The sequence below is a fragment of the Anguilla rostrata genome, chromosome 6, assembly GCF_018555375.3.
Source record: "Anguilla rostrata isolate EN2019 chromosome 6, ASM1855537v3, whole genome shotgun sequence".
In the NCBI taxonomy this organism is placed as follows: Eukaryota; Metazoa; Chordata; class Actinopteri; order Anguilliformes; family Anguillidae; genus Anguilla; species Anguilla rostrata.
Genome location: NC_057938.1, coordinates 10,332,662 through 10,354,337, shown reverse-complemented (window position 1 = coordinate 10,354,337; position 21,676 = coordinate 10,332,662). Strand labels below are relative to the sequence as shown.

Below are 21,676 nucleotides of genomic sequence, written 5' to 3'. Positions count from 1 at the left end.
CAGCAATTGATACACGTTTCAATCAAATCTCCATCTCTCCTAGTGCTGCTCTTTGCAGCCATGAAACTGAAATTAAGGTTTTTTTAAAGTCATATTTCAATGACACCAGCCACATTCATGGTTTGACAGCGTCAGTCCAAGGGCCCTTGATTTATGTCTATTAATTTTCCATTTTAATTAATTTGCTTTAAAACTGTCCACCTCCATCAGCATCGGGGATCCAAAACCTCATCAATCGTGACTCGGAGCAGGTGACTCCCAAGTATTGTACATTTCCATCTGTGTCCACAGTCCAAGTCCGCATCAATCACCACTCGTGACAGTCCCCAGTACTGGTCTCCATCATTCCGCTTTGTTCTAACCATCCATCCATCCGTGAAGGCCAACCACACTGTACGCAAAAGCGTTTGTAAGGAAGAACACAGCCTTGATAAAGGAGGATAAAAAGCTGAGCGGAGGTGTGGAGCTGTGGGGGTGTCGAGTAAGGGCGGGGGGAAGCTGTTCAGACGTAGGCAAGTCCAATCTATTAGCGCAGGTCATGAACTCATCTCATGTCACTGTAGCGTGAGTAACCCTACAGGTGCTTTGGGCAAACAAACATCATCAGACATGTACAGGGGTATGTCACTGCATTGTGATAGGGACAAAACAATCATTGACATACACATGGGCATTCAAACATACAAGCGCCCCACCCCTGTTTTGTTTGTTCCAACCACCAAGTGTCACCATGGCGACAATAACAACAACCAATTATTTTACACCCCCTTCTGTCCCCCTCCCCGCATTATCACACACTGCCAATCCCGCGAAAACTGTCATCAGTAGCATCCTCTCCAACCCTCCTACAACAATTCTTTATTTTTTTTTTAATTCACATACTGTATATATTACTTCTCCAGTATCCTGTCTGAATTCTGACTGGCACGCATATTTCTGTGAAGCTAAGGTGTGGTGTTACAGCTAGTTATGTCACCACGACATCAACAGCAGTGTTGGCTCTAAAACATATATGCATCGTGGAAATGGACTGAGAGGCTTGTACACAATATATTTCATTAAAAGTGGATATATGGCGCAGCACTGGCTAATCTGGGGCTCAGAGACAGAATTGTACCTCCATTTTACATCCAAGTCTTTCATATCAATCCCTCACTGCTAAAGTTACCAAAAAGGAGCCCAAACATAAAAAAAATTCTGTTTCTGTGTCAAAAACGATAAGAATCCCCCAAAAAACTGAAGCCAAATCTACACGCATAACCTCCTCACTTTCACAGCCACTGCTACTAGAATGTGTACTGTATGTGGTAAGTACAGTCATTCTTAAGAGTATGCCAGTTTGGCCATCTCTAATGGGGAAAGCTGAGCAGACACTTTAGGTTTTCAAAACCCTTCCTATTGTTGATATCTCTTTGCCAGCACGGAGAGAGAGAGAGAGAGAGAGAGAGAGAGAAAGTGAGAGTGAGAGAGAGAGACAGAGACAGAGAGAAAAAGAGAGAGAGGCCATTAGATATGCAGCACTGCCTCTACCAAAGATAAGTCTCTCCATGTAGAGTTTACTGCATCCAGCACTTACTCAGTGGGTACTGATCTATAAAACTGCAGTCTCATCTTTATTTTTCCGTTTTTCTCAATGTAATGTTTGCGCTAATGTAGCTTTTATGGGTTTTGCTGTAGCCAAGAAGGTCATTATAATCTTCCTCAAAATCCATCAACTGGCATTTGTTGCAAGTGTAAGATTCGCACACTTTGGACAAGAAAATAAATGAGTCAGTAATTTACCCAGCCTTCCTAATGCTCCTAATTTATTATTCTTTGTTATAATAAATAAATACCTAATTTAATAGAGAAAAAATATAAGTTTGGCTCAGCACTACTGTAAAGCCAGCTCCCTCTGTGCAGACACAACTTTCATATATAGATATACTGCATATATATATATATGTGTGTGTGTGTGTGTATTTATATATATATATATATCTGTAGATTTTCTTTTGACATTTCTTAGGTACAGAATTTCCAGAGAACCCAAACACCAGAAACAAGAAGATGCGCAAAACCAGCTCTAATCGTGCCATATATTAAAAATAATAACAAAGAAACAGAAAAAAGGAGTAATCATTATTCCATTTTTTTTTCTTCTCCAGGATGAAAGGCAGTCCATTCATTTATTCTTGAATTTCTTTTTTGTTTTTGGCAAAGTTACTAGCCCAGCCATTTTCTCCCTCCCTCCCTCCCTCTCTCCCTCCCTCCCCTACCACAGCCCGTCCCACACACAGTCCCAATTGGTGCTGGAGCCTGTAGATTATCGCCTTAACAGCAGCATGGCCAATGAGAGGAGGAGAAGGGCGCTGCAGGGGCGGAGCCGGCTGCCCGTGGCTTTCACCTTTTTTTCGGAAGGGGAGGCAATCAGTATGGGCTGGACTGTGTCGGGGGTGATGTCATGGGGTCCGCGGGGACACAATTCATCCGCGCACATCCCACTTCCTGACCCGCTGACATCATCACCTGCAGGGGAAAAGACAGCTGATGACTCATGAAGCCTAGATAACCTAGCCTAGAGTGGCTGTCCCTTCACAAGAAGGCTGCAGGTTCAACCAAACCATTCAAAAAAAAAAAAATCAATCTTCTTCCTGACTGACCAAAACATTGATGCAGGGGTGGATTCAACCAATATCCCTGCACTGGAGTTCTCTCAAGGCAAGCTGCTGTAATCATAGCCTGTTAAATTGCAATTAAAATAAACTTGGACCCTGTTAGCCCTAAATTCTCTCAACGGCAGCTAAATACAAACGGGTGAAGATGTTAACTATTAGTCATTGTATGTTTTTAATTGGTACTGCCATCAAAGACCTCAAGGGGGTGCTCATGTTCTCAGGCAAAGCATAAAATCCCATCTTGGCACCAGACATAAATATGTGATTTTAATCTTGGCCTTAATTGGTCCCGGCTTTAATAATAAGTGCTATCGGCCCCCCAGAGACAATACTCTAGCTCAAAGAGATAAGACCAAGATGAAAAGGGTTTCAGAGCGACTAAGAATCACATAGGATCACAGTAAGACTTTTGTTGCCTTTCTGGTATTTATTATTAAACTAGCATCATTAGCCAGGAGAAACTCCATCTTCCTTCGGTTCACATCAATGTCGAGAGGAGTTATTTTAATACCTTACTTTTTAAGTTCTGTGTACATGCCAGTAGGTATCTTTGACTTAGTAGTCTGGAATACATCATAGGTTTCCTCACTGGTTTTAACTGTGGTTTTAACTGAACAATGTATACTTTAAAAAGCAAGCTGAAATTTTTAAAAAGAATTTTAAAAAGACCAACTAATCCAGTCCAAGTGTATAAGTCCCAGCTGTACACATGCTACATGATCTGCAATTAGTAAACAGTCAGTACTGATTAGCGACATGCCTAGCCACTAGAGGGCGCTGCGCCACTCACTGGTGTCCTGGAAATCAACATCGTTGCCATTGAAGGCGTTCTTCAGGCGATTTGTCATGATCTTGAGCTGCATGATCTGCTGGCGGATGGTCATGTCGGGCTTGGTGATGTCGATCTCCACTTCGGGGTTGTTGATCTGACTGGCCAGGCCGTCCCCCATAACCTCAGGAAGATAACTGTGAAAGAGGACAGAGTCAGGCATAAGCACCCTGAACATACAAACAGGCAAGCACAAGGCCAAGGTTCCCTTTGGCTGGAACATCCCATAACCTAATATTCTTGTGTTGGTGTGGAAACGTGTAGGCGCCTAGTTTCTCTTTCTAGTTCACACAGCATTTTTCACAAGAATAACTCTCCTTCTCTGTATCTCTGTGTATTAAATCACATTGTGTTCTACCTGCCAGTACATTGCTACTTACACCACCCAGGCTGGCCTACTTACGACAGAAGTAAACCTTTACAATCTTCAGGTTATTTCATTATATATTTGCTTGGCAGAGGCATTAATCTCTATCTCCCATATGACAGATCAACTGTTCACATTGTTGGATACTGCCCACAGCAATTTGAGCTAAGCGCCTTCTGTAAGGATACAACAGCAAAAAGAAACCCACCAGAGACTCAAACCTGCAACCTTTTGGATTACAGGTCATCTTTGTAGAGATGAGGCAAACAATAGCAATAATGGGAGGAGAGTATGGCAGAGTAGGAAGCATAGAAAGATGTGCATAGAAAGGATTTAGGACTATAAGCAACAGGTGAGTTTCCTCCGGTTACTCCAGTCATCTCCCACAGCCCAAAGACATGCAGATAGGCTAACTGGAGACTCTAAATTGCCCATAGTGAATGGTGTGTGTGACCTGCGATAGATTGATGGCCTGTCCAGTGTGTATTCCTGCCTCTCACCCAATGCATGCTGGGATAGGCTCCAGCAACCCCCGCGACCCTGCTCAGGATAAGCGGGTATAGATAATGGATGGATGGAGTAACAACCAAGGTACTGAAAAATAGAATATATATTTGTGACCAGAAACCCAATTAGAATGAAATTCCCGAAGCGCTAATCCGCGCTGCACCCAGGTCAGTCTCACCTGGCCCTCGCCATGCCGTTCCAGCACTTGTCCTCATTGGCCGGCCCGGCCACCACCTTGTCACTGCAGAGGGTACCGGGCAGCTGGACCCAGTACTGCTGCACGTCCTTCAGCTTCGCTGTCACATTAAAGACCTACGGAGAAGGCAAGCCCACGCGGTCACATCGTAGCGCTAGCAAAGCGCGTGGGCTTCAAGGCCCACGCACCCCTCTCTCTCTGCTTCAGGGTAAAAAGCTGGCCAGCAGATCCCACATTCATTCATTCATTCATTCATTCAGATTCTGTGCACTCCTCTAATTGGTATTCTGTTTTTCAACATCGGTTTCTTTTGATAGTGCCAGGCCTTTAGACGGGCTCTTCAATTAAGCCTTTCTTGTGGGTCCTACTGTAGTTTATCACAGAGATGTCAGATTTCAGTCCTGAAGGGCTGCACTGTCTGCTGGTTTTTTTTAGTCCGTTTTAGCATTTGTGTGTTTCATTCAAACCATTGATTGGGCTAAGAGGCCATGTACTTTGTTTCCAAGGCCTATATTGGCTGCCGATCAAAAGGAAATCTTGAAAAAACACTCAGGCCCTCCAGGATTTGAGTCTGACACTCAGTTTATCACAGATAAATAGGAAAATGAATCTTTCCTATTGGACTCTAAACTAGGGTTAAATGTAGCCCTCTTTCAGAGGAAGCAGACCACGTCCAAACAGCACATTAGGCTTAAAGACTTGGAGGCACTGGAGAGGTTATGAATGGCCAACATATTTGCTGTACTGGGGGATGAGGAGAGAGAGGATGACACTGACCAGCTTTTCCAGCCTGGCTCCAGTGGTGCTGCTGGGGGTGATGCCAGTCCTGTCCTCTGTGATTTTCTCTCTCTTCTGGATCTCTTCGGTCGCTGAGCTATGAGTTCCAGCCATCCTGGGATTCCCACAAGCCTGGAACACCTAGAGAGAGATGAAAAATGATCTCACGTCAGACGCACCTGCAGGCCGTCAGACGCACCGGGAGACCAAGACACGCCTGGAAGCCAAGACGCACATAGAGACTAATAGACACACCTGGAGGCTGGCAGACACTCCCAGACATGAAGTCACACCAAGAGACTCGCCATCACTCCTAGAGACTTAACAGCTGGAGACTATAATGGGTGCAAATTAGTCAAATGCGAGCTGGCTGAGTCAGTCAGATTGCAATGTAAACAGCAGAAATCCCACTGAGGGTACGATAAATAATGATGGGTGATCCATTAGATTCATCCATTACCACCCTGATAGTCCAATAATGGGTCTTCGGCAAACAGCAATTCCACCTCGCAGAATGAAATATTTTACTCCCCGGTGGTTCCCAACACAATTTTCACCAGCAGTTCCAATAATTGCACTCTCCAAAAAAGTGTAATGCTACATGATTGTGTGTTCAATCCTGGTCTGTTAGCAAAACCTGAAACTGTTGTAAAAGCTGGTCTCTTAGCAAATTCAGTTTGGATACAGTACAGAAATGTATAATTGCCCAAATCGTGGTTTAGCCATGGATTCACTGAAAGCACAGAGGGCCTCCTGGGAACTGTCACTGATTACTACACGCACAAACACCTTGTTTCCCAGTTTAAGGTGTGGGGGGTGAGGAACAGGACAGAGAAGTCTTTGTTATCTGGTCTTATTCTTTGGAGTGTTCTGCCTTTCATTTCATAAAAATGTTTCATTGCTCTTGAAGCCTTTTAAAATGACGCAATAAAGCTCCAGTCCCACACAATAAAATTCAAGTGCCGTGCGGAGTGAAGGACATTTCGTTATTGCTGCATGAAGTATGTAAACCGTAAATATGAGGCATTAGAGCTTTTTACACAATGAGAACATCTCTTATGATAATAATGCTTTCAGAAAAAAGTGGACAGATACATTGCACACACACACGCACACATCCGCACATACACATACGCACACACACACACGCGCACACACACACACACACACGCACACACTCACACAAGCACAGACACGCGCACATGCACACACACGCACAGACACACACGCAATAGTTACATTGCGAGGGGAAGCTCATGAGTATCTATAACCTACGAATGAGATGGGAGGCGGAGCATGAGGATGTGGGGCTGGCCATTGGTTGAGCTTACCTTGCTTGTAAAGACCTCTAAATTCTCCTGCATGGTCATAATGGCTTCTGAAATACGAGTGGGAAAAGAGGCCATGACCATGTCTATGCTGGCTGGCCCTTTAAACCGTTCGGCAACCTGCAACATGGCGTCTGCAATGTGGAGTGGCAGTCAGGGTCAGAGGGAGGGAGATGGAGACAGAGAAAGAGAGAAAGAGTTTTCAGAGGTATTCTTCACAGGAAAGTGACACCGTACCTTTCAATTTATTCAAAATTTATAACCAGACACAGATCTTTGTGTTGCTGAGCATGAAACACATTTTGACAATACACTTACGATATATCAAATATTAAAAACAGTGCCTGCATTTCAAAATCATACATCCTGCTGCTATTTTGGGACACTCAAGCCATAATATAATACCATGGGTGCGTACCACCTTCTCTTTGTTAAAATCTAGTGTGTCTGTACAGTACGTACTGTACATTTGGCTGTGTTTGTGTACAAGTGAGCATGCGTGCACGCATGTGTACGTACTGTATGTATGTACGTATGTTTGGCTGTGTTTGTGTATAAGTGAGCGTGCGTGCGTGCGTGTGTATGTACTGTATGTACGTATGTTTGGCTGTGTTTGTGTATAAGTGAGCGTGCGTGCACGCATGTGTACGTACTGTATGTATGTACGTATGTTTGGCTGTGTTTGTGTATAAGTGAGCATGCGTGCACGCATGTGTACGTACTGTATGTACGTATGTTTGGCTGTGTTTGTGTATAAGTGAGCGTGCGTGCATGGGTGTGTACGTACTGTATGTACGTATGTTTGGCTGTGTTTGTGTATAAGTGAGCGTGCGTGCATGGGTGTGTACGTACTGTATGTACGTATGTTTGGCTGTGTTTGTGTATAAGTGAGCGTGCGTGTGTATGTACTCATGCATGTGAGAGAGACCCGCTCTCCTCTTCCCGTATGCAGCAGGCTTCACTCACCGACCAGGTTCCTCCACTCGGTGTCCAGGTCGGCCTGGTTGGCCAGGCAGCCCTTCATCACGTTCCGGCAGTAGTTGGCGCAGGGCTTGGCGGAGCCCATTCCGCGGCAGTGCGGGCAGTACGTCAGCTTCATGACGGCCCGCATGCACTCCGGGCTCAGGGAAACCTGGCACAGGGGAACCACAGAGATACGTGCAAACAGTAATTAGAGCGCAGAGTTGGAGCAGTGCTAGTGATGAAGGTAAATGTAGAAGACGAAAGACCCAAAGCAGGCCAGTCATGAACCACACTATATGCACACACAGTAAAGGCTGGGATGTTCTTGCTAACAATGACCGTTTCTGTTACGTTCCCTAAATCTGTGGGCAACAAGGGATCTATAAACCACAGCGTGTCTCACAAATTTATTTAGTGTATAAATCAAGCAAAAAGATCTAAAAGAAAAAAGAAGAAGAAAGTTAGGAGCCTGCATGTATATTTTTAGACTCCCCTACTTTAAGCTGAGGAACACTACACTAGAGCATTAACCACTGCAGGGATGAGCTCTCCTTCAGCACCACGGACAGCGAACAGCAGCACCTGTATAAGACATGAAAACTGAGCTTTTCCACAATAGCATATCTGAACACTGGACTCAGGGAACACTGCCTCATCCTTCCACAGTGACAACCCCCTTTCTCACATGTATGACAGTGTTATTCAGTTTGAAAATGCTGAAAATTTGAGAGGTTTTTCGGTTTTAGTGTTCCTGATATACACTAATATGAAAGTGCAAAACTTCATTTCTTATTTTGGTTTTAAAATCGCATTTTGGTATTCTGCTACAAATTCTAATTCATTCTGTTTTTGTCATTGTGGCTGATGATACATTAAGTATTCGGTGCTGTAAATTATTCGTAACTCAATCATTTGTTTTAAAACCCCATTATTTGCACATCCAGAGAATTCCTGCCACATAGTTACAACTTCCATTTAATGGGTATACCTAATGGTACTACGGCATTTTCTAGAGAAAGAGTGAATACTTGGGAACATTGTCAGCTGGGTACACTTAAATAAGTACACACCGAGTCAATGGGTCTTAAAAGCCGGTTATAAATGCCTGTACATCCAACAGATTCCCAGGGTTTTATTTCCTTGTCCAAGCACGCCGAGCGCCTTTTAAAGGTGTTCTGAGTCACACGTTCAGATTGATGGGTCTGTGGCTTTCTCCAGAGCTGGCTCTGCGTGCCCGGTTGTCAGGGTAGAGCCATGGCGATAAGCCTGGCAGATTGCTAGACAGGCCCTGTGGTCTCCACGCCAACGTCCCGCCGACGACCTCGCATTAGCCGCCCGCCAGGTGCCAAGAGTACAGATGTCACCTTCACCTCAGATCTCTCCGGCAGCCAATTAAAAGCATGAAGCTTTACCTCAAACCAGACTCCCCCAAATATGCAAACGGAGCCAAGCAGGTTATCCAACTCCACTGCCTTGGGAAAAAGAGAGACTTTTTCTTCCCCCACATTTTTCAGTGGATCCACAAAACCTGCTTCGCCAATGTACGCCAACTTACTTTCACACATGCTTCAAACAATCAAGCAGTGGACCAGCTAAACAAAGACAAGTCCAAAAGTCTTCATTTTTGGGGGGAAATGGATCCTGTTTAAAGATATATGTGCATATTTGAGGTTTCAGATGATCCATTTCTCTCAGAATCAAAATATCTGTCTCTTTGTTGTCATTACAGAAATTGAGTACATTTGCCAGTTTTAGCTGGACACATACAACTCTCTGCAAACAGGTAACCAACTGAGACTCCTTTTCTCAGTGCCGTGATGCATGTGACATTGCGACTCAACTCAAGACTGTGGAAGGAGTCTCCCCGGAAGACACATTAGCATTGACAACTGGCACCACTGCTGCCCTGGGAAAGTGTGTTTCAGGCACCCAGGGTATCACCCACCTCACATTTCGACACCGACTCCTCTGGCCTCTCAGGGGCCAGCTTTTGATGACTATGTAAATTGCACAGTGCTCCAGCACAGTGACAGCACAGCTCAGCCTAAAGGCTGCAGTGTACCTTCCGGAATGGGTAGAAGAATGAGGCGGCAAAAAGAAGATGAGATCACAAATATGTAATTAGAACTGAACATTCTAATGCTGGTGTAACAATCACTACTGGTAACTGAAAAGAGTTCTAGAACCCTGGCTTAGAATTTTGAAGAAAAAAATCATTCCAAAAAAACCTACTCTTCAAGGGGATAAACTGGGAACGAAGCTAGTCTACTGTTCACAGACATTTCTGAATAATGGAAAATTATTCAAAAATATCTGTGAACAGTAGCCTTGAACGTCTCCTAGGTAAACATTATCATATAAATAATATATGCAGTGAAGCATGAATCACTCTGATGCAGCGCGTGATATTCTGCAAATAACTGAGCACAACTAAGCACAGGGGAGGGTAATGGCGGCCACCTCCATCTCAAAGTGTCCCTCGAACAGGGCTGGAAGAGAAGGACACAGATAAAACACCAGAAAATAATACCGCAAAAATCGAATCATGGATCTACATCTGAGTTGGTTTATTTTAGCTCTTTAGATTAAATTATTATATTATTTGGGGGAAAAAGCCATACACTCAAAAAGGGGGAGAAAATGCAAAACTAAACGTAATTGTGGCCGAGCTATTTCTGGAACCCATTTCAGTGGAAAGCAAACACCATCTGTGTTTATCGAATACGCAACCAAAAAAAAGAAGAACAAAAAAACTGTGAAAACAAACTGGGGATCCCTGGTCTCTGGCGCGCTTGTTGGTTTTACCCCGCAGACGCGCTCGCTCTCTCAGAACAGCTGTCTGATTTCCCAGCCTGATGTGGCCGACCGGGCGGAGGGATCTCATTGGGCGAAGAGTCCCCACATCAAAGCGAGGGGAGCCGCAGTGGCTCATTATAACCCAGCAGGCCCAGGCGAGAGGCCTGGAGCGACTCAGCTCTAATGTGAGGGGACTACAGAACCCTCGTATAAAATTCCCCCCTCACCTAGCACAGTAGAGCCCCGCCCACCTGGCCACAGATTGGATGGTGTACCGTGCTAAGGGCCTGTCAAAATGGAGGGGGGACGGGGCTGGGGGTGTGGCTACCATCGGCGACATCACCACTGTCACCATCGCAGCAATCAGATCATGATGCTCCAGAGCAGTCAGTTAGCCATGGGTAATCAGGGGACATTTCTGAGAGATTCAGAGCACCACTGCCCTGTGGAGTAACAGAATTGAAACAGAGGATGGGCGGGGCTTCTATGCAATGAGCAGCGAGAGAGATGCACAAGGAAATGACAGAAGAGCACAAATAATACTTTTCGATATTTCATTATCGAGGGAATGGTAATGACTCAAACTGTGTCATTTTCACAGCTGGGTGTTCACTTAAGTAACGCAGCGATAGGTGTCGCTTTCTTTAAACAGCATGCTTTGCACACCTCTGCTTGCTTATACTTAACACTTAATTGCTCCCTTTGGGAAATCTGTATTGCGGAAACACAATAACACAAACAAAAAAACAGCACATAATACACAGTTCTGTGGACTAGCCTGCTGGGACTTTAATCAGGAAGAAAAGTCTATAAAATGAACTACAAGTTCACCGAATTTAAATGATCAGGAATTGTAGTTTCAACAATTTCGGATCCCACTATTCCAGCACCTTCCAGTTTCTTTCCTAAAGTGACTCTTGGATGCTGAGGTCAAATTGTCAGTCGGCCTATTTCAAATACTCCTCCAGATATACTTTAAAGCCTTAAAAATATTCTATATTGAACAATAATTTGTTTAATGTTTTTTCACCAAAAGAATTTTCAGTAAACTGAAAACTTAAACTAATGAAAATGGCTTAGTAGCACCTCTACACGTTTATCCTCATTGAGAATGCCAGAATCTATGAATATGCAAATTACCAACACTTGCCGTGGTCCTGAAATATGTAGCATATGTAGCATCTGGACTCAAAATCAATTTCTTTTTGTGAAACCCATCAACTTCTGCATGCAACTTCTGGAAGCAGTCATCTGAAAAATGTGCACTACAAACATGGATTCCCTCTATGCTGTCAAGTACATCCACATTATTTTTATTTTAAAATTTCCACCCATTTTTGTTTTAGAATGGGCTCCTTTGGTAATGAGTGGAACAAAGTTCCTACCTCGGGATTGCATCCTAAAGCTGTGTAGTCCGCCATGTTCAACACACCAACTGTCACAATAATGTCACTAACTAGTCAGTTATCTGTGCGCTAAGGTTTCAGTTTACCACTGCTCTCCTGCAATTTGCATATTTTTGCATAGTGGACCATTATTGGTTTGAAATATTTGTGACATCACAAATTTTGCATGTACATACACGTTTCCAACTCGGTGAACAGGGAAGTATGGAAAACCTCTCCATCTACAGTGGGCCAATGTAATAAAGGCGCTCTGGTGACAAGTTGTGCACAACAAAAATCTACCTGTATAGAGAAAGTCAAGCTTCCAAGAGAAGTTGACCATTAAAAAAAACACGTTTTTGTATAGAGGGGCAGTAAAAATGATAGACACTACCCTTGTGTCCCATTTCCAGCTGTTACTGCAGTCATCGTAATGACATTGCATTTATACTTATTTATGCTGATTACGGCAATGGGAAAGATAGGCGCTGCACGCCAGGACAACAGACCCTTTGTCATTAGAAACTGCTCCACAGCTCCGATTGTGTGAGATTCCCTCTGAAGACTCACTGCATTCTCAAGTGGCACGGCCAACAAAGCAAGCCAATGTTCCTTCTAAATTAAGACCGACAACACCATCCGCGACTGCACTGTAGCGAGGCCAGCTGCGTTAGCGCAAACAGCCGTTAAAACCACCAGATACGCTCCTCTCTCTCTCTCTCTCTCTCTCTCTCTCTCTTTCTCTCCCCGCAAAAGGAAAAACGGCCGTAAATGGAAGCGGGCTGTCTGAAGTGGAACGTGCAGAGAGGAACAGGATAAAGGTCTAAAACCGGTGGCCGATGTTACAGGCGGAGCAGAATCAACCTCGCGCGTGTCGGCCCTTGTGGACGCCGCTTGTTTGAAAGTGCCACTTAAGAGATCTCTCCAGGAATCAAAGGAAGCAGGCTGTTTACATTGATCTGGCATGTGTGCGTGTAATCCTCTTACTGGGGCACCAATGAGGATTGTGGGGGATATCCACGTTCCAGAAGCGAGATTAGCTGACATATTTTAATACATGCTGACTAAAGATTCTGGGGAGAAAAACGAGCAACTGTTATGGCAGGAATTTAGACCATTCCCCTCTTATTCTGTGGTGCATGTTGAAATCTCTGCTGGACCTTTGTGTGCTAGTGTGTGTGTGTGTTCGTGACTCTTAGTCTAACATCGGTGTATGTCAGATTCCTATGTAAGTGCTTGCACTCCTGTTTTTACCATGTTTTTCATTTAAAAGGGGAACATTGCTCTTGATATTTTATGTTCTGTTGTTTCTTGGTCTTGTCTCTCCCTGTGATAGTGTGCAGGCCACTGATGTGAGGAGGCCAGCAGAGGCTAGAGAAGACTGCGAAGCCCTGCTTCTCCTCCTCCTCCAAACCTCCAGCCCTGAAAGAGTAAGTACGTGGCGCGTGGCCTACTTATAACAGCTCGCCCCCCTGGGACAGGAATGTTCCGGAGAGGTAAAGGACACTGGCAACTGGTGCAGTCAGAGCGGGAATCAGCAGCCATCGCTAATAGATCTCTCTACTTCTCTCTTCTTCTTTTCCTCTCAGTTGATTTCTCTCCCCCTTCTTTCCCCTTTCAATGATTCCCTCAATCTTTATCAACATTCTACCCCCATTCTCCCCTTCTCTTGCTTTCCTGCTTTCACTGTCCCCATCTTTCTTGTCTTTCTCTCCCTTGGTTATCTCCCTCTCAGCCAGATTATGTTTTTTAATACCCAGAATGTCCCCTCAGCTCATCCGAGTGAAATGGATTTTGTTTATTTCGGTCACATCTACTGTGTCCAAACCATTGCCTGGGACGCATCAGGCGCTGAACGATTTACAGCTGTGAGAGAGTCAGTATTTAAACAGAGGGACTGAGGTCATTAAGCAGTTTATTCCAAAGGGAGAAGAAAAATTCAGATCATTCAGTGCATTCAGCCTGGGGAAAGCCCATCTCCACTTGTAAATCTCGTTTACAAGCATCTTAAGGAGTCGCAGTATCTTTTAAATCATAAAGAATACCCAAATTCCACCAAACCACAATGCAATTCTCCTCAACACTGATTAGTGAATGAGTCATTTTTTCCACATTTTGCTCACAAAATTAATCTTTTCACCAGCAAACTTGTGTTGAGGTCTGGATGAGAGAAGCGACTGCTTGCTTGAATAGGTCACTTAATGACAAAGCGCATTGCGGTTAGACTGATACGGGCCCTAACGTGAACATAAAAGGATACTGAGGTTTGTTATGGACCTGCAGAGCTATCAGCCTTTATTTGTTCAGTTCTGGCTGCAGACTATGGCCCACTCCACAATGAGGGGCAGATTTCCACATTGTGAGGCAAACGCTCTCGGTCACCTCCCCATTAATGACCTATAAATAGGGCTGCTCAACTCTTCACAAAGCAATCAATTCCAGATTAAATTACTGCGTAAGCAGGGACATGAAAATAATTCACTCTTCCCTGCCAACAAAATAAAAGCAAGAACAAAAGAGGAAAACAGCACCTGACCTACAAATGATCCCGGCAACAAGCGCAGGGACAGGGCGAGCGTTCTAACAAGCAAACCATCAGACCAGAAACTGTTGTGCTGCTGGAAGTTTATTGGACAGTTGGGAATAGAACATTTCAACTGAATGTTTTGATGCATATGTTGAGGAGGGTTTTATGTGAGTTGTGTGTGCCTGCATGTGTAAATTATTGTTATACCGTGACTTATTACGCAGTCGGGACAGGCGCAGAGGGCTGGGAGGATGTGTTCGGAGCCCACGTTAATAAGACGGATACGCCAGACTATTTTGTAATACAAATGAAAACGAAGCATGGAAGTCATATTAAAACAAGGAAGCAGTCCGCTTACCACGGAACACTCCACAGTGACTGCATTTCACCTCCGCGAGAACAAACGAGTTTTATATCCACCCTTCTTTCAAGCCCAAACAACGCCAATCAGTCACAATCGTTACAGCTGCTGAAAAATATGACTACTCACAATATCCGAAGTATGAATTCTCTGAATGGTTTTAAGACAAAATGCCCTTTAGGCTAATTTCACCATCGTGTCTTTTTTCAGAACGCCACAAATGTAATAAATTTATACATTCACAAGTCTGATTTTTTCCCCAACTAGTCAAACTTTTCGAATGGACAGCTGTCAGTCAGAATCAAATTACTATGTTGTATGAGTAGACTACTCAGTATTTTGACTGATTAGTGATGATTGCCACACGTTTGTAGAAAGTTTTTGAGAAACTCAGATGTACAAAAGGACTGAAGGACCGCCGCTTTGGGTAGGTATCTTATGTACTAGGACATTTTCTGAGTACAGTCTGGTCACTGAAAAGGAATTTGTAAAACCTAATCACTATTTAAATTTAAAAAAAACATCAATGCTGGAGACAGAAAATGCCCAGTAGCAATATTACAGAATTGGTAATCAAATCAAACTGAGCTTATTGGTGCTGCAGTGTAGCTTGATCTGCCCTGATTCCATTGGTTGTTACATAAAGCTGTACGTACATAAATGTAAAGGGACATTATAGACTATATCGCTACATAATGGATAATGGAGCAACTTTATAACTGGAATACTTTTTACCGGATTGCTCAGGGACAGTAAACAACTGTATCCACAGTTCAATTAGTGTTAAACAGGTGCATAAAATGTCCCCGAGTGCAGACCAAAGTGCAGACGAGTGCCTCTTTAGTTTGAATTCACTCTAAATTTAATAATTCATCATTGTAGTGTACCGTGGTCTAACCTCCAAAAAGGCCTTAAAATGCATCAACGGACTATAAAACGACCCACAAATTAATTTATCCTGTTCTCCATGGAAACAACACCGCATAGTGCTATAACATTTAAAAGGTCATTTTCGGTAATGTGGAATATTTCTAGCTATAAAACTGTACTTTCAAACTCAAAACAATCTACTCCCAGAAATCTTCACAATCATTTGCTCAATGCTAAATAGATCAATAAGACATCAACATAATCCTATGTTCGGAATCCACTTCGGAAACGATGAAAGGAAAACATTCTTCAGTCATAATACTACCATCTGGAACTTGCTAACTTTAAATTAGTTGTTTTCCAACACCTCTTCAAATAACAAGCCGTAATAATCAAATGCTCTAATTGTTTTTCCCAAATAAGGTTTTCTCCCATTAAAAACTTTCCAGATAGCAATCCTGGAAATGCATTTTCTTCTTGTGACTCTAACTTTTCTCTCACCGGAGGACAATAATATCCCATTGGTGTGGCCTAATGCAAATGTTTCTTCTCAATACACACAAGTATTTTCTCTGTATATATAAATAAATAAAAGTCAGGTGAGCAATTAATCATGCCTCTATGGAAACAACACCAGTGAGGACAGAGCTAGGTCAGTCGGACCAGAAACCGACCAGCGCATGGCTAACGCAACGCTACGAAAACAGCGGGAGGACCCGCCCACCCGCCGCTGAATTAGGAGCTCGGCCCCGCCCCGCACTTTCATCTGGCGAAAAGAATCATTAGATCGGCTGATCTTGACCTTACCAAAGAAGGTCATCCGCACACACAGGCGCCCCCCCCCCCCCATCCTCTGAGAAAGCTACGGCTCGCGGTGGGGGAGTGGCCTGTCAGCACGGCATGACAAAGTGCCCCTTCTTAATATGCAGAACGCATTCAGGTAAAGGGTGGTCCAGGGTCGATGAAGAGGTAGCAAGCGCGACAGGGAAAAGATGAAGGCCCCCCAGCCCACCGATCTGATGTTTGTAAATGTTTGTAACATCCCTTTACAATTATGTACGTACAAGCACTCCCCCTTAAAAACGATGACTACAGGGTGGTTGGGTTAATGTGCCACTCCTAAGCTTATGTGTGGCAAGGGTGGTTAATTGGCACCTAAGTGCACCAATAATATCCTATTAAAAGAGTAGTAGCCAAGCGTGTTCAAAGTTCAGCATTGTAACTTAGATTGGAACCATGTGTTACGGTCAGATGAGACCAAAATTGGGGTTTTTTTTGGCCGTGCAAACCATCAGTGGGTTGGGCGTTGGAAGAAGGACGCTAACGCTAAAAAGAATGTCATTCTTATGGTGAAATGTGGTGTTGGATTTTTGATGTTAGGGGGATACTTTCATCTTGGGTCTTTCGTTAAGGTCAATGGAATAATGAATTCCAGCAAGGACCAACACACTTTGGCCAAAAATTGAGTATTCCCCCCAAGGAATCCAAAACCTGGCATGACCCCAAGCATACCTCAAAATCAATCAAGAAATGGTAAACTGACAACAGAATTCCTGTTTTTCCATGTTTTTCCAATTTCATCTAAACTTGAATCAGATAAAAAATAAGTGGTTTCACCTGAAGAGGGAATCTGAAGGGTTTTCAATTTAAACCCCCTATTTTTATCAGGTTCAGGTTTAGAGACTGAGACAACCATGGCCGCAGTGTTATTTCATATAGCCATTTTTATATCTTTGTCAAGGGTGCCAATAATTCTGAACCTGAGTGTACATATCTGCATATGAAGTTTACTTTAACGTGGGAGGTAGGGTGGCTCTATTATTATACTACTGAACATTATCAGAGCAGATGACCATATGCGACAGCAGTGTGTGGGAGCTTCACGGGCTCTAACAGACCAGCAGTGGCCAGTCCCTACTGCCAGCGAATCAGAGACGTTCTGCGGGAAAAGCTACCCTAATTGCAGACAGGCTTTCAGCCGCTCTTCCCCAATTTACTGAAAACAGATTTCAGCTGGCCTCAGAGCGCAAGTCATGAAGCACACAGAGCGGGAAGGGGAGGGGAAGTCAGCGGCTGGAGGCGCTGTAGCGCGTTTCCTTAATGCGCCGCACCCCGGGCGTGCTGGCAGCCAGCGGACCGTGCGGGGGGCGGGGGGGGGGTCGCAGAGCCGCTTAGGGGACGCTACGGGGATGAGCTGGCAGGAGCGGCAGAAGAGGTGTCAGCTCCACACACCTTCCCTCGGTATCTGCCATTGACTTGGCGCCCCGCGTCGGGGGAAGATCTACGGTCCCGCTCTAATTGATTCCGAGGCCCCCTGCTCGGCTGCTGGGGGCTCCGTGTCCCCGCTCTCGCGGCTGTCTGCGGGAAGGGCGCGGACATCCCTCACTGCAGGGAGACACTGACCGCCATCCCGGTGACAAGCCGGCCCTGTACCAAGGCCACCGCGCTTTCACTCGACCCGCTTGCTTCCGGCAGCAACAGTAACGCGCTGTACTGGTTATCATTCGCAAGTGTGTGAAAGTCTGCACCTGTGCCTCTGTGTGTGTGTGTGTGTGTGCGTATGCATGCGTGTGTGTGTGTGTGTGTGTGTGTGTGTGTTTGCGTGTGTGTGTTGGCGCATGCGTAGTTTCCGTATGAATAATTTTAAAGGGCTTGTTTCCTCAATTTTACTGTACTCACTATATTTAGTTCCCTGACTTAAATTGTTAAATAAATTGCTGTACATTTGCATTACATTCATATTTAACACATGCATAATTATGCAGAATGGAGGAAATAAAATGGGCAAAAAAAAACTTCTATTACCAAAGCATGTGAAGCCCCCCAAAAAAGGTGCTGATGGAGATTATTAACCTCGGAGGTTATTCAGAACCCACTGGTCACCCAGCAGAGAAAGCAGAGTAGAAATGTGGGACACTGGAACAATAGGAGTGGTGGAGAGAGGTCAGGAACACTAATGCGAATGCTGTAGGCACTCCAGTAAAATACGATTACTATGGGAATAAAATACATATGAGGCAATGTTTTTGTGCCAGAGGTACAATACGTTCTAAGATGGATGTTCTCACAGAGAAACAAAGACCTTTTCATTGAGCAAACATTCGAGCGTATGTGCGTGTGCTGGGAGCTTTTATAGACAATCAATTCTGGAAAGCGAGCACGAACTGTACTTTCTCCTCACAAACCTTGCGCCTTCTCCTCAAACCCTGAAGATGACTTCACCGCTGTCTTCGATGGGAACGCTGCTGACATCTGCAGCTCCTTCAAAATGGTATCTCCCTCCGACACGCCGATTAGTGCCATCCACAGGCTCCTCTCCTCCTCTTACCTCTTTCAACTCCTGCTATCCCGCCATCCCGTCCTTTACAAACAGACTTGCCTCATCTCCCTATTCAAGAAACCAACTCTTGATGTCTCTGTCATCCAGAACTAGTTTGCCATCTCTCTTCAGAACTTCAGCGCTCTGCTTTTCTCACTTAAAATGACTCCCTAGAGCCCCTAAAGCCTAAATTCAGGGCTGAGCGCTCAACAGAGACGGGCCTCTGTGCAGTCAGGGAGGAAACTCCACTCTGCAAAGGCAAATTCCATCTCCTCCACGCCAATCCTCCTCAAGCTCTCTGATGCATTTGACTCAGCTGAAGACCACCTCTCGCTGTCTACCCACACTACCCCTGGGATCTGCAGCACAGCTCACAACTGCTTCGCTTCCTACCTCAAAGGTGAGAAAATGAACCTGCGTTTAGCAGCAAGTCAAAGTTAAGGGCCGAGGCCACAGAGGCAGACAGCAGTAGAGGGACAGGGAGCGTACCAGGGACACCTTGCGCACCACCTCCCCGCTGACCACCAGGCCCTGGACGAAGGAGCGGGCGGCGACGAAGGCGTGCGTGACCTTGAGCTTGAGGTCGCGGGGCGTGTCGCCGAAGGGCCGCAGCGTCTCCGCCTGCTTGACGGCGCACTCCAGGTACTCGTCCCCGATGGTGTACTGCGGGTTGGAGTCTTTGAACAGCCGCTCCAGCAGGCGGGCCCAGAAGTCGTTGAGCGCCTCCTCCAGGTTGACGGCGGAGCCGCGGTAGTAGCGGCGGAGGTCGCCGTACAGGTCGTGGAAGACGCGCACGTTCCGGGCGTAGAGCGAGCCGTGGGTGACCCGGAAAAACTCCTGCAGGGAGTTCTCAGAACGGTTCATCAAGTCCACAAAGTGACCTGCAATGACAAAAAAGGGGGATTTTAGCTCTACATTCTGCTTCATACCACATTCAATCAGACTGGTGGCATTTCACTGGGGAGTGATTATGAAAGTTTTATTTGTCCAAGAACATTCGAAATGTTCAAGGAAATTGAGTGAAATGAACGATGAAAACGTCACATTCGCTTTGGAAAAAACATTTCCTTTGTCTTTTTTAAAAGCTAAAATACTGAGGTGGTACAGGCACAACTGAGGCCACCCGTAATGCGTTTCTTTAATCACAGTTCCAGCTGAAAAGCAGTGCTGTCTCAGTAATTTGCTCCTCTCTGAGTCGATGCCACACTTAATTTCAGTCATCATTACGTTTGAGGTTTTGGGAGCAAACATGAAAAGACTGGGAAAAGAATGATTTTCTTATTTTTTAATCCCAGTAGTGACAACAGTATTATTGCACAGGAAATGAGTCGCAGTCTGTATAATAATTCCCTGTTACCCACAGTAATTTATCAGTGAAAAATATTCTGTTCGGCACTGATGCTTCTATCACACCTGTGAAATATATTGCAGAAGTTAATTTTTTCCTGTAATGCAGTGTTTCAAACAGAAAAAAACATAAAAAGTGCTCTAGCAGAAAATATGCATATAAACACAAAGACTACCAAAATCAAGGTGCAGACATGCAAGCTAACATCTACACTGTCCCAGATAGGGTTGTAACCTTGGACAAATGGATCAGTGTAGACCTCATCTCTGTCAATGCAAGGGCTTAGCTTGTTTTGAGGATATCTTGTCTCTCCGTAAATGACACCTCATATGGCTGGATCAGAAGTTCTGGATCACTGATTCACCCTCCTACCCTCCTGCCCCCCCCATGTGCACGCGCACACACACACACACACACACACACACACACACACACGCACGCACGCACGCACGCACGCGCACACAGCCCCTGAGGAAATGAGTAGGGAACGAGTTGCGTAACATGTTAATAACATAAGCCTGCCATGACCCAGCTGCAAAAAATTATTCCTGGATAGCCTCACCCGATATCTGTCACAGATCAAGCACCTTCTGCTTCTTCCTTATCAAAACACAACCGCACACTGATATAGGGTCAACATGGAGCCAACTGACGAAACACAGAGGCCATGTGAGAGCCACTAAGCCTATGGGATGCCACTCTGACGGTGTGAATTTGCTATTTCCAGTGCTTCCTGGAATTACTTGTGTTTCCCATCATCTTGGTGGTGAGGTGGTGCATGTAGTCCATAAGCACAGTCACAGCCTTCGACTGTCAACACAATTGGCTCCATCTCTCTTTAATTATGCACAGCTAGGTGAGGTGCTTCTGTCACCATGGTGTCCAAGAAGAGTATAATTCAAAGCAACGTTCCCCTATTTTTAATACAATATCAGGGCTCTCATTTCACAGGAAAATGATACTGAACAGAAGCTTGGCAACTTGAGCTCGTAAATTGCTTTACATTCATTTATAGTCAGGCTTTTATCCAGCAGCTTGCCTCGCTAATCATTCATTACATCACAGAATTTACTTAACGGATGTCCCTCTGTGTGTTACGTGCACAGATTCGGGAAAGCAGTGACCTTTCTTTGGGACTGCCTGGAACTTTCCGATACACTGCTGATGCACAACACAGCAGTTTTTCAAAAGCGAACAGGTCTGCCTTCCAGAGGGGACTGAAAAGCCAGAATACTCTTAGCTAATTGGGCAATTCTCTCACCGGAAGAAAGAGCAGCCATGCAATGCACAAGGCAAAAGAAAAAAGACATAAATTCAGAAAATGTAGAACAGGCACATACAGTTCTGGAACAGTTTGGGTCCAAACACATAAACTGGGTTACTGAGACCAGTGGGCAAAGCTTTAATGTCCCTGCATTATGATGAAAAAACGATCGCCAGAACAGC

General features: G+C 44.8%; 1 protein-coding gene across 1 annotated transcript in view; it reads right to left on the bottom strand.

The window, feature by feature from the left end:
- Positions 1-2,243: 2,243 nt before the first annotated feature.
- The window catches only part of LOC135256483 (glypican-1-like), a 67,290-nt gene continuing 47,857 nt past the window's right edge, over positions 2,244-21,676 (bottom strand). Inside the window, exons 3-9 of the mRNA XM_064338291.1 lie at positions 19,372-19,763; positions 7,628-7,793; positions 6,665-6,795; positions 5,334-5,474; positions 4,539-4,672; positions 3,448-3,623; positions 2,244-2,508 (exon numbers count right to left, since the gene is read on the bottom strand). Coding sequence (XP_064194361.1) covers positions 2,306-2,508; positions 3,448-3,623; positions 4,539-4,672; positions 5,334-5,474; positions 6,665-6,795; positions 7,628-7,793; positions 19,372-19,763 — 1,343 coding nt within the window. The 3' untranslated portion in view covers positions 2,244-2,305. The remainder of the gene's footprint in view (positions 2,509-3,447; positions 3,624-4,538; positions 4,673-5,333; positions 5,475-6,664; positions 6,796-7,627; positions 7,794-19,371; positions 19,764-21,676) is intronic.